Here is a 13,449-nt window from a genome sequence, read left to right as displayed (position 1 = left end):
ATTTACATCCGACATAGAATTGGTCAAGTAAACACTATTCTGTAAATGAAGACTGGAAGGGTTATCTCAAGGAAAATAGCATTCCCAAAGGCACAGAGGAAAGAATAGAAACATGTACTGATGGTGAGGGGAATGACAATGCAGCAAAACTGATTCCAAGGATTAACATGGGATTCTGGCTCTCAATTTGTGTGTGTGTCTTGACAGATGATATTGCATAGTTCTATAATTAGGACTATATATATATATATATATATATATACATACACACATATATGTATATATAATTTATACTAAAATATAGGTCAGGTAATATTTTATATATATTATATAAATATTTATTTAAAATTTATTTATATATTATATATAAATATTTATATAACATGTATTATGTAAATAAAATTTATTTATATTATATAACATATTTATATAAAATTTATTATGTGAATAAAATTTATTTATATATTATATGTAAATATTTATATAAAATTTATTGTGTAAATAAAATTTATATTATATAAATTATTTATATAAAATTTATTATGTGAATAAAATTTATTTATACATTATATATGAATATTTATATAAAATTTATAATGTAACAAATTTATTTTTATATAAATGCTTATTATTATTACATATCACATCATTTTTTCTTGGTCTAAGCATTAACCCATCTGGAAATTGAAAGCTAGAGTAGATGGCTCTCTCTGCCATTTGTTCTAACTCTGATCAGCCCGAGCAGAAATAGCTATCCTGGGACCAATCATAAAAAAATAGTAGTTTCTCTTGCTTGCCAGTCCATGCCTTCTTGGCACCAAACCTTTTCATCACTATTGTTTATTTAAATTTATACAGTGTTTGGAGGGCTACAAAATTATTTTATAACAGCCCCGTGAAGGAAGGCTGTAAGTATAATTATTATTAATATGATTAGCATATGTAATTATATAATATGAATTTATAATAAGTATAAGAATGATTATTGTCCCCATTGAGAAAATCTAGGCAAGAGGACCGACTGACGTCTCAGACGCTCCCACCTGCCCCAGGCCCCACACTCACTTCATGACCAGCACGCCTTTCCTGGTGGCTGCTTCCAGGTCCACGTTGTCCACCCCGGTGCCGGCCCGGCCCACCACTTGGAGCTTCTCGGCAGCATTGATGACCTCCGCCGTCACTTTGGTCCCCGAGCGGACGATCAGCCCCTCACAGTCCTGAAGCACAGGGAAGAAAAACCCAAACTCTGGCTTTCTAAGCATCAGGTTTTGTATAAGCAAAAGCACATGATGTCCTGGCCCAGGGAACTTAACTCAGATAATATCAACTAACGTATAAAAATGAATTTCTTACTCTATCCGTAAGCCATTGGGGTACCAAAAAGGGCAGTTTTTGTTCCCAAGGAACTTTTAATCGATGTGGAGATACAACAGATGTAATTGTTGTGGAGAATATAGCAAACATTTAATTGTGGAGAATGCAACAAATTTAATTGTGAAGAACATAACAGATTTAATTGTTGTGGAGAACACAACAAACAGATGTAATTGTGGAGAATACAACAGATGCACAATATATACAATATGATGCAGGAGAGGGTTAAGTGGCAGGAGACTTGAAGAAAGAGAACTACAAATAACCAACATTGACACAACACAATAAGGATCAAAAAGTCCTTCACACACATTATCTCATTCTATCTTTGCCACACCCCTGGGAGGGAGAGGTTAATATTGCCACCCATTTTACAGATGAAGAAACACCGTGAGAACAGCGATTTGCCCAGTGTCACACAGGGAGCAGAGTCTGTAGCAGGATTCAAACTTAGGTCTTTTTTCCTCCAAGTAAAACACTACGTTGCTCACAAGAGAGTCATCTCTACCTGTTCTTCCTAGCTCTGAGAGATCTTCCCAGAGGAAGCATTTATGGTGAAATGATACTTGACTTGGGCACTGGGATGCTGGATGCCCCGTGGGTAGAGAGCTGGGCTTGGATTTGGGGAGACCTGAATTTAAATATGACCTCAGATACCTACTAGCTAATTACAAACAAGTCACTTATTTGTCTGTCTCAGTTTTCTCATCTGTAAAATGGGGATGATAATAGTGTCTACCTTTCAGGGTTGTTGCCAGTTCAAATGCAAACCTTAAAGATCTATAATATATATGTGTACATAAATATGTATGTGTTTGTGTGTGTGTATATATAAACATGTTTTTGTATATAGTACATATACTATATATGTAGGAATATATGTGTGTGTATGTATATGTATGTATATATATGTTATATATATCCCAGTTTGGAGTGCTGTCTGTCTGTTTCTTTTTCTGTCTTTATTTGTCTCTCTCTCCCTCTCTGTCTGTCTGTGTCTGTCTCTCTTTCTGTCTCTGTCTGTCTCTCCTTCCCTCTCTCTCTTTCTCTGTCTGTCTCCCTCTCTCTCTCTCTCTCTCTCTCTCTCTCTCTCTCTCTCTCTCTCTGTGTATATATACAGACACCACCCCAAATTGGGAGCACATTACATTTTTAGAGACATAACCGATCAATCAGTATTGATGAAATGTCTCCTCTGAACCAGACAGAAAGCAAGGCCAGACAGAAGCGGCTCCTCGGGTCCCAGGATCCCTCAGCAGGGAGCGGGTTAGCCGGTAGCCCGAGGACAGCCTCTGGAATCCTCACTTTAGGTTTCTGATGCAATCTTGAACTATTTAATGCATTTCTCTCCAGAACAAGAATATTCTTGCCTAAACACATGGTGTGAGGCCCCCTGGGATGCAATTTGGAAATAAGTCTTCCTCCTGCTTTACCAGGTACGGAGGGAGCCCATCGATGTAGCACACAACAAAATAAGCTAGAATTCGGGGGATTTGGGGTCTAAGGCAGCTCTGCCATTGGCTAAATCATGTGGCCTCTGGGAACCTCATGTAGAAAACAGGCTTCCTGGCCATCAGATTTTCCCATCTGTGAAATGGGGGAGCTGGGCAAATTCCTCTCTTTCCCCAAGATGTCACGTTCAATGTTCCTTTTCTCTTGTTCTTTCTGTTCAAGGATCTAGGCTATGAAGGCAATAAAAACAGGTTATTTTTGAACGTTGAATGCTTAACGATGGTTTTGCAATGCAGCCTTCTTGAGTCTAACAAGCTGGGGCAAGCAGCCCAAGAGCCAAGAAAAGTACTACCCGGACTAGAACACTTCTGCAAAAAATTAAAAAAAAAAAATCCAACTTCTGACCACCAGAAACCTCCCCCAAAGCAGGGGTGACTCTTTCTGCTGACGGCTTCGGCTGGAGCACTGGGTCCTAGTTTAGTTACAAGAAGGCCTTCCTGCTGGAAGCTTGCCTACCCTCCAAGGCCCTGCCACAAGAGCAGCCCCAGCTTCCCAAGGTTCCTATTACCAGGAGGGCTGGCTCAGCATTTGGCATTTGACATTCTGACAAAGGAGATAAAAGGGGATTCAGAGAAGAAGAAACACTGAAAGGGGAGTGGAAAAGTAGGATAAAATTTACTTACGTCAAAATTCTGTCTTGGGAGAACTGGATCTAAAGCAAAATTTGGCAAATTACAATCCAGGGGCTTAGCTAAAAATAGTGTATTTTTCTCTCTCACACATTTTTGACCTTCTGGGCTGTGGGTTGCCAACCTTTTCTCTAAAGAACTGGCGATCTTAAGAGAATTTCCAGAATTCCTTTTCTTCCAAGCCCCATTTCCTTTTGTAGGCTTATTGCTTTTAAGACTGGTCCACATTCACCAGCATCTAAAAGAGTGATATTCCAGAGTCATCCCTAATGTTTTGGGGATTCTCTGGGCCAACGGTCAATTCTGCACTAAGAAACAATCTCCTGTGCAGTTTAATAGCAGAGATATGAATAGTAAAGTAAAACTGAGAATCTCACTCCCAAGAAGAAGGGAAAGCTGGAGAAATGATTTGCAAAAAGCCCATGATGTTTGTATTTCTGCATGCTCATAAGTTATCTGCTGGACCAGCAGGATGTGCCAAAATGAGAGCAACTAATACTTTCTTCAGTTGTCTTAATGATCATTTCATCCTCCAAAGTATGGAGGAAATAACGAAGGGGAAATTTTAGATGCAGTTCTTGTCATCAAGAAGAAAAGGAATGATGGGGGTAGAGATGATGAGAACTTTGAAGGAAAGTGATTGAATCCTTCTTAAGGCTTGGGATGGAGAAGGAGAGACAAAGGAGGAGAGAGAAAGGGAGGAAGAGAGAGAAGAGAGTGGGGGAGAAGGAGAGGAAGAAAGGGGAAAAAGAGAAAAATAGGAAAGGAGGGAAGGAGGAAGAGAAGGAGAAACAGAGACAGAGAGAAAGAGAGGGGGGAGGGAGGGAAAGATAGAAAAAAACAGAAACAGAGACAGAGATATAGATAGAGACACACACAGACAAAGAGACAGAAATGGAAAGAGAGAGATAGAGATAGACACACACAAAGTGAGCAAATGCACAGAGCTTTATAGTCTGATGTATATCCTAGATTTGGATAAAGAGGTTTCAAAGGTTTTATAAGATCTCAAAGAGTAAAATCCTACAGTTAAAAGCAGAAAGGGACATTTTCAAAAACAACTCTCTGAGCCCTAGCTAAATAATTTCTATGACAAGGAGGAAGAACAATTATCTTAAAAGACCAATGTGGATGCACAGGGAACTCACCAAACAACTTAGAATTTAAGAAGTCACAGGTGTAAGTCTACTGATGGAAGCCAAAAAACAATACAAAGGTTTTTTTTTTAAATCTTAATCTGTATTTGGGAAAAGAGGAGCATGCTTTGAGTAGATGAGATGATAACTTGTGATAGAATTTCTCAATTTATATTTTGCTTATTTTTCCTGCCAAGAAGAATGAGCACCAGGCTGGAAAGGTCAGAACAAATAAAGCTAAAAAAGAATTGATAGGCACAATAGGTACAGAAATGAGAAAAGAACCTCATCACTACTGGTCTTGATGAATTTACGGTCTATTCTTGGCTCCTGAAAGGATCTGTGGATGTCATAGCATGTCTTAGCCATGGCCGAAAGATCATGGAAGATGAGATAAGAAGGACCCTGAAGGACTTGGGAAAGGAAATGTCATCCTTATTTCCAAAAAAAACAAAAGAAGAAAAATTATAGCCTAATGAACTTGATGATAATTTCCTAAAAAAAATTTTAGATGCTCTTATTGGGGGAAAAATGAATAATTGGTTAACACATAGAGAAAGAACCAGTGATTATAAAGAGCTAAGAGGGCTTCATGATAAACAGGTCATATATGACTAATTGATACTTTTTTTTTGGGGGGGGGGGAAAGTAGATGTTCTGCACCTGGAATCAGGAAAATCAGAGTTCAAATCCACCTAAGCCTATTATTAGCTATATGATTCTGGGCAAGTCATTTAACCTCAGTTTCCCCATAGGGAAAATGCAGAAAATAATACTTTTGTGAGGATCAACTGAAATAACATCACTGTGCCTTCCACACAGTAGGCATCTAATAAATGTTCCTTTTCTTTCTTTCTGACAGAGCTACTAAATTAGTATATCAAGGGAATACTGTGCTTTTTTTTTTTAAGCTAATTTTTAAGTAAAAGTCTCTCATGTTTTACACACACAAACACATATGTGAATATATGTATATACACATGAAAAGATGTGTTGGTAATAACTAGCTGAATGGCCAGACTTAAAAAATAGTCAATTAAAATTTGATGACAACCTGAAAGGTCTCTAGTGTAGAATTCTAGAGTTCTGTGCTTTTTAACACTTTTATCAATGAACTGGATAAAGTTATAGGATGGCAAACTTGCCAGATTTGCCAATGATACCAAAATGGGTGGGAAAACTACCATATTGAATGAGAGAGGCAGGATCCCCCACCCCATATATATATATGAAATATATATGCATGTGTATATATATATATATGTATATATTCATACATGTGTAAATGTATGTTGTGGTTCAATGTTCCAGCACGCACACATATATGTATATATGTATGTGTGTATCTATATATCTAAATTCACACATATACTGATAAACTAGAGCACTGGAACACAGCAAAAATAACTAAATTTGTGAGGGATAAATGCTGTATTACATTTGGCATTGTAAAAAAAAATGAGCTTCATAAGCATAATATGGAAAGAGTGCTAGATGTACATTCAGGGTACTTAGGTTCAAATCTTGAGTCAGCTATTTATTGATTCAGATCTTGAGTCAGCAGCTCTTGATTAGCCTTGCTTCATGACTCTGGATTATGGCTCTTCAACTCTTTAACTGAGGAGAGAGTTCCAAGATCCCTGCTGGTCCCCAATCCAATGACTGTTAATATTTGTGGGATGTGACAACTAAGAAAGCTGCTACAAGCTGAGATGACCTTGGGATAAGCACAGGGTCCAGATAAGAGAGATTTCTGATAGCCCCCCTGTATTCTGCCCTCATCAGCCCACGTTGGGAGTATGTTCAGTGCTAGGCCGTGCATTTCAGAAAGGACACTGATAAAGCCGGACAATATCTGGAGGAGGGTCGGTAAATGGAAAGATGAAAGGACCTCAGTTTTGTGCTTTGTGAATACTGGTTTAAAGAAATGGGGCATTTTGGCTAAAAGGGAAAAAAAAAAACTGAGGAAGGGTTTATGAGAGATGTGAAAGTCTATTCCATCTGAGTATTATAAACTTAATTTTCTAGTTCGAGAGGGGCAAGAGGTAGAATTTACAAGGAGGCAAATTTAAGCTTGATGTCAGTTCCTAGAACTATTGAAATGCAGATCTCGACTAGTCAGGAGGTATGTGGCTTTCTTCCTCACAAGTATTCAGTTAGTGACCTTTTGTCAGAGATGTTTAGAGGGAACTTTTCAGATGTAGGCTGGTCACTGAGGATCCTATCCATTCTGAACTTCTGGGATAATCAGCAGGAAAGTGGCCATTAGTCCTGGGGGAGAAAGGTGGTTGTTGCAAAGGTTAATTTAAGTTAATGGTTGCAAAGTACTCCATGATGCTCGGGGAAGGTAAGCGTCTTCTGAAGTGATCAGAACAGAGCTGGGAGCAAAGTTCGCTCCTCACATCATCTTACTCAGAGGCCCAACTAGTCCAGGGACCCTATTGCAGACTCTTAACTGGGGCGGTGACACAATCTGTTAATGGGGAAATGGGATATTTAACAGAAACAAGGAGACTCTACCTGGATCCTGCCTTTCGTAATGCCTTCTGACCCACTCCTATCTGTCCAATCTTATCTCCCGTGACTCTCCCACTGAGCTCCTTCCACACTCCAGGTAGACTGACCTCAGTGTTCCCAGCACACGCTGTCCTGCAAGTAATGTGATCTGCACAATTCTTGACTCCTAGGGCTTTTTTATGCTAATAATAGCCCCAACTTATCTAGCCCTTTACAAAAAGTTTGCAAAGACCTTTACTTATATTTTCTCATTTAAAGAGCTGCTATTATCCTCATTTACTGATGAGAAAACTGAGGCGGACCAGAAGGGACTTACTTGGCAGGGATCATAGGGCTAGGAAGCTGCTGCTTCTCTAGACCACTGTATCATTTCCTCTCTGCTAATTCAGATGAGAGTCAATTGACATACATGTGCTTGTGACTTGGAGGAAACTTCATATCAATTTTATTCAATCTTATTTTATCCCGAAAAAAACCTTCTCTAACTCTTCTGCTCCATAGAAAACTTTTCTCTTCTATTTCCGCTTAGTGACCACACTAATTTGGCATTTAAGTGAATGAGGTCTTGTGCTGAAATCAAGAGCCAGGTTCTATACTTCTAACAGTGCGGGGGATGCTGTTTTTACCCCATGTTGTGCATCCCAAAGGGCACAGGTGTATGACTTCACCTGGGCTGTACTCCTGGGGCATAAGTAACTTTACTGCCTGATTGTGATCTGAAGGAACTAGAAATGGGGGAGAAGGAGGACTTGAGAAACCGAGAGATTTTGAGGAGAGGCTTGAAGGGGGTGAGGGAGAAGGTGATCAGCTCGTCTAACTGTCTGGAAGGTAGGGGGAGGGAAGCCAGGAGTATAGACACAGCATGTTTTAGATGAAAGTCACATAAACAAATCAAATCATTTTCTCGTTTCTCTCCAGGGAGAACACAGGCAGCAGTTAAAACTTTCAAGAAAGCTGAGCGTCGTATAATTTATTTATTTTTGAAGGTCCGCCTTAGACACCATCCCCAACAAAAGCTCCCTTGGGATAAGTTCCTGGGCCAGTTAGGTTAGGTGAGGGAAGATTACATTTCTTTAGATACATTGTTTCATTCTGCCCTCCAGAAGCAACTGGGGTCCTGGGAAAAACTCTGGACCAGCTGGCAAGAAATCCCGGATTCTAATCCTGCACAATGCATTCCTGCTAAACTGTGGGGCTCTGGACCAGCGCTTTAAGCTACCTGTAGCTCAGTGTCCTCGCCCGGGAGGCGACGGGGTGAATCCAAAGGTCCGTTCCGGCTCTAAAGGCCTCCTCCCGGGAGGAGAGAGGACCCACGTCCCAGTCCCAGTCCCCCCCCCCCCCCCCCCCCGCCCAGCCCCGGGCGCGGGGCCGCGAAAGCGCGGCTCACTCTTGCATCAGACGGAGGCGGCCCGGGCTGTCCCGGCTCGGCTGCCCCGCCTGCAGCTCCCGCTGCAGCTTCGCACCCTCAGGGAGCCCCAAAGGGCCTGGGGGATCGCGGGCCCCGACAGCCCCGGCACGGTCTGAGAAGAAGCGAACACGCCCGGCCCAACCTCGGTCATGCGTCCCTCCCCCGCTCGGGCCCGAGCCAAGCGCCCCCCAGCCCGCTTATTCGCGCACCCCTGGGTCTCTGCGGGGCGTCCTCCCCCGTCAGGGAAACGCACCGTCCCAGCCAAACCCCTCCCTCAGTTCCAACCGCCCCCCCCCCCCCCCCGAAAGGCCGCGCGATGCCCCCGTCCCCCACCACGCAGCCCGGTCGGAAGCCGAGCCCTCCCAGACCCGGGCGCTGCACCCCCAGTCCCACGTGATGCGCTTCTGGGCCGACACGCCGCACTCGTCTCCCCCACCCCCACCGCGCCCCCCGGTGCCCCTCGCTGCACCCCTGGCCCTCCCTCCGCATCTCAGGCCGGTCCCTAGCACCGCAAAGTCCCCTCCCATCGTCCCCCCTGCCCCTTGTCCCCGGGGGCTCTCTGGCGATCAGTTAGGGCACGAGACGCTGGCACGGGGCTCGCCTCTCATTCCTGTGCCCGCCGAAAGCCCGCCCAAACAGGAACACCTCCGGGTACAAGCGAGCGCAGCGGCAAGCTCGCCCTCCGCCCGTCCCCCGCTCCCCGGGGGGACACAAAGCCCGCGTGGCTCCCCGGGCTCCCCCAGCCCGGCTCCCCCAGCCCGGGAGCGCGGCGGCCCGCGCCGGCCCGGGATGCTGGCCCCGGCCCGCGCTGCCACGTTACCTGCAGCTCGGCTATCAGCTGCTCTGTGCTGAGGTTCTGCTTCTCCACCACCTGCAGCCCCCCGTCTTCCAGGATCTTCCGGCAGCACGGGTCCAGGCTGTCACTGATCAGCACCTTCCGGAGATTCGCAAAGGCCATGGTCAAGCTCAGCCTGGGTCCCGCGCTCGCGCTCGGCAGGAGCAATCACTTTAGGCGAAGTTGGGCTCCCCTAAGTGGGGCAGATTCTCCTGGGGTTTATTTTTCTCCTTGCATTGATTGGGCAGAAACGTTCAAAATCTCCATAATCCCTCCTTCTCCCCCCCCCCCCCCCCCCCGGGCAACCCACTCTCCTTCACGGTCTCCCCGCCCATTTTGCTCTTCCTGAGTTGAATTAATTGCTTTGAAGCACTTTCCCACACTTTGGTGCCTCCATAAAAACACAAATTAAGTTCGTTTGACTGGAGTCTGAGATGAAACGCCAAGGAGCAACTTCATAAAGGGAGAAGGATCTGGCTTCTCTCCATTCCTGCTCTCCTCCGAAGTCAGCCTTCATTCGTTTATTTGGTCACTCGTTCGGGATGGGCTCACCCTCCCAGCACAGTGCTGGGCACGGCGAGTTAGACAAAGATGCCCAAGACCGGCTGGACTCCCGTCCTAAACGAGCTCAGGACCTAAAAGGGGGTGGGGTAGTTAACATGAACTACACACGAGGCAGTCACAGAGGACTCGGAGGTGGGAGGGGACATTACAGGAGTGCAGCTTCCTCTTTTCCCACGAGGAAACTGAAAACGCGGGAGGTTTGCCCAGGATCAGAATTTGAACCCAGATCTTCTCATTTCAAACCTTTCTACTTTATCTTGCTGCTTCCTGGAAGGTTCAAAGGATTGTTACAGACGATAGCTTTTGAGATTGGGAACTCCCTCCCGGAGTCGATAGCTAAATTGGTTGGGTGAGCATTTACACAGTAGCAAGAGGCAAACAGTACAAATCAGGTTTGTTGGTTGTCCAGACTTCGGCGAGTGATGGAGAAAATGCAAACAGTTCAGATGAAATTTAAAAGAATTTGAGAAAGCCAGTTGTTAAACATTTACCAACACATCTAGCTTCATTGCCCCCCCCCCTTGCAAAATTCTATTACTTTAAGAAGAAAATTTTGCATTAAAATTTTGCACCTAAAGTCTTATAATGTGAATGAAAAACAAACACATTATGAAAAAAATATATCCAGGAAGTTGGAAGAGCTTGCTTTTGGGGATAGGGTGTGCACATTCTTCCAATTTTCACTTACTGGTTTAGAATCAATAATGAATATTTCTTAAGCCATTCAGTCAATCAATAGAGATTTATTAATTATATAGTTTGTGCTAGTCATGGTGCTAGGAGCTAGAGATATAAATGCAGAAATTTAAAAAAATTCATTTTCTGTAGGGGGGAATAACAGGTACATATTTGTTGTTGTTTCATCCATAGATTGTGTCTGATTCTTCATGATCCCATTTTGTGTTTTCTTGGCAGGGATACTGAAATTTTTTTTAAAATTTTCTTCAGTTTATTTTACAGATGAGTAAACTGAGGCAAACCTGGTAAAATGGCTTGCCCAGAGTGTCTGAGGTCAGCTTTGAATTCCTGACTCCACTGTGCACCTAGCTGTCCTGTACACCTTCAAGTATATACAAAACAAATATGTCCAAAATAAATAGAAAGCAATGTTGGGCCCTAGCGGCTGAAAACTTCAATAATGACCTTAGGAAGGAGATGGTAGATGTAGGTTCAGAACTTTGGAGGAAACTGGGGTTTCTAAGGGGAAGAAGTGAAGAGAGAGCCCATTCTTGACTTGTGTAAAAGCCCAGGAGAAGGAGAGGGGAAAAGCAAAATCTGTTTGATTGGATCAGAGTATGCAAAAGGGAATGATGTATGATAATCTGCAATAAGGCTAAAAAGGCATATTGTGGCTCCTGGACCTGAAAGAGAATCTTGATTTAGAATCACAGAAGTTGGTTGAGTAGGGAAATAACCCACTGGACTGTGTTGGACCTGGAGACAGGAAGATCTGTATTCAAATCCTGCCTCAGACACCTGACTGCTCGGGCAAGTCACAACCTCTCTATTTCCTCATCTGTAAAATGGCACTCATCTCCCAAAGTTATTGTGAGAATAAATGAGATAATACATTTAAAACTTTGTCAGCCTCAAAGTTCTGTATAAATGCTAACTATTCTAGGAATACATAGCAAGTACTATATTATTATAGTATATAGCACATATAAAAGAGAGAGGAGAAAGAAAGAGAAGGAGAGAGAGAAGAAGAAGAAGAAGAAGAAGAAGAAGAAGAAGAAGAAGAAGAAGAAGAAGAAGAAGAAGAAGAAGAAGAAGAAGAAGAAGAAGAAGAAGAAGAAGAAGAAGAAGAAGAAAAGAGGAGAAAGAGGAGGCGGGGAGGAAAAAGAGAGAGAAGAGAGACAGAGAGAAGAGAGGAGAAAGAGAGAGGGGGGGGAGAATGAATTAAGGAGGAGAGTATCTTGAGAGAAAGAATAGGCAGCTATAGAAACAATCCAGGTGATAGGGGATGAGGGTGGTGTTCATTTGACTGGATAGATATAAAAAGTTCTGGATACAGAACTGATGATTTAGCAGTTGATGGGATGAGTAAGGTAAGTGTGAATGAGAAGCTGACTCCAAGGTTGCCAATATGTCTAACTAGAAGAATGATGTTGCCCTCAGGAGAAATAGGGAAATTTTGAGAAAGGGATGGGTTGTGGGAAAGGGAATGACTTCTGTTTGGGCCAAGTTGAGTTGAGTTTGGTATTTTTCCAGTTCTTCCAATTTATAATATCCAAAAACAGTTGATAATTTGGAATTGACATTCAGGAGAAAAGCATGGCTTGGATATAGTGAATTGAATCCATGGAAGCTGATGAAGTTGAAAAAAAAAAAAACAGAAGCAAAGAGAAAAGAGATTAGGGCCCACTTCCTTCTTGGAACATTCTCTTTCCACTTGACAATTTCCTATAGACAGCCCTGGTCCTCAATTATTTTATTTTTTGATTCTTTTTAATAGAAAAATCTTTGGCTTAAACTTCCTAAGAGACGATTACTGTCAGATATTGTCTGTTTTGTGAGTTAGGAGACCATGAACCCTACCTTACTTCATGGAAATAATCCTGGTGCCTTAGATCCAGAAACAAATCCAAAACCAAAAATAAAGATAATTACTTTTTCTTTCTCTCCCTCCCCCATCACCCTCTACCTATCTCCCCACCCCTCTTCATATCTCCCTCCCCCTCTCTCTCCCTCCCTCTCTTTCCCTCTCCCTCTCTCTTCTTCTCCCTCTCTTCTTCCCTTTCCTTTCTCCCCCTCCCTCCCTTCCCCTCCCCCTCCCTCATTCCCTCCCACCCCATCTCCCTCTCTTTCTCTCTCTCCCTCTCCCCCTTCATCTCTTCCTCCTCCTTCTCCTTCTCTCTCCTTTTTCTTTCCCTCCTTGTCTCTCTCTTTTCTCTGTCTCTTTATATGCAATGTCTCCTCTCTCTTTCCTTTCTTCTCTCTTTCCTTTTCTCTGCTTCCTCTCTTTCCCTCCTTCTCTCTCTCTCTCTCTTCATATATATATATATATATATATATATATGCACATATATGTATATGTATATATGTGTGTATATATACAAGCTCAAATTTTCTTTTCTGCCTCAATAGGAAGAGCTAAATAAGGAAGGGAACACATCTCAGTAACTAAGAGGAAATTCTGCTGTTTGCCACTAAAGAACTGTACATTGTAACCTAACTGTAACTTACTCTCTGCATCCTTTGTTTGTTTTATTTCTACTCTGACCTTTGTTTAGTAAAAAGTCATTTTTTAACTGTAGTTTGTCTCTAGTGGTTCTCTCAGACAAGGGGACAGAAGGTTGTCTTTCTATTCTTCATTAGAGGCCAGGTTAGAACTGATAACAGTATTGGGAAATCCCCCAACCCCTGGAGATTGGGTTTGGGGATTTTGTCAAATAGAAAACAGCACAGAAAAAGCACTGAGGGATTTTTTTTCTGTTGTTTTGAATTTAATCCATTGTAATCTCTTTCTTATAT

At 42.7% G+C, this 13,449-nt stretch overlaps 1 protein-coding gene across 1 annotated transcript in view; it reads right to left on the bottom strand.

Annotated features, from left to right (window-relative positions):
- Positions 1-9,665, bottom strand: part of PHGDH (phosphoglycerate dehydrogenase) — a 33,747-nt gene extending 24,082 nt beyond the window's left edge. Inside the window, exons 1-2 of the mRNA XM_031967386.1 lie at positions 9,397-9,665; positions 1,066-1,217 (exon numbers count right to left, since the gene is read on the bottom strand). Coding sequence (XP_031823246.1) covers positions 1,066-1,217; positions 9,397-9,534 — 290 coding nt within the window. The 5' untranslated portion in view covers positions 9,535-9,665. The remainder of the gene's footprint in view (positions 1-1,065; positions 1,218-9,396) is intronic.
- Positions 9,666-13,449: the final 3,784 nt, after the last annotated feature.

This window comes from Sarcophilus harrisii, chromosome 4, assembly GCF_902635505.1.
Source record: "Sarcophilus harrisii chromosome 4, mSarHar1.11, whole genome shotgun sequence".
Classification (NCBI taxonomy): domain Eukaryota; kingdom Metazoa; phylum Chordata; class Mammalia; order Dasyuromorphia; family Dasyuridae; genus Sarcophilus; species Sarcophilus harrisii.
The sequence above is the reverse complement of the archived record's forward strand: the minus strand, read 5'-3'. Positions and strand labels throughout refer to the sequence as shown.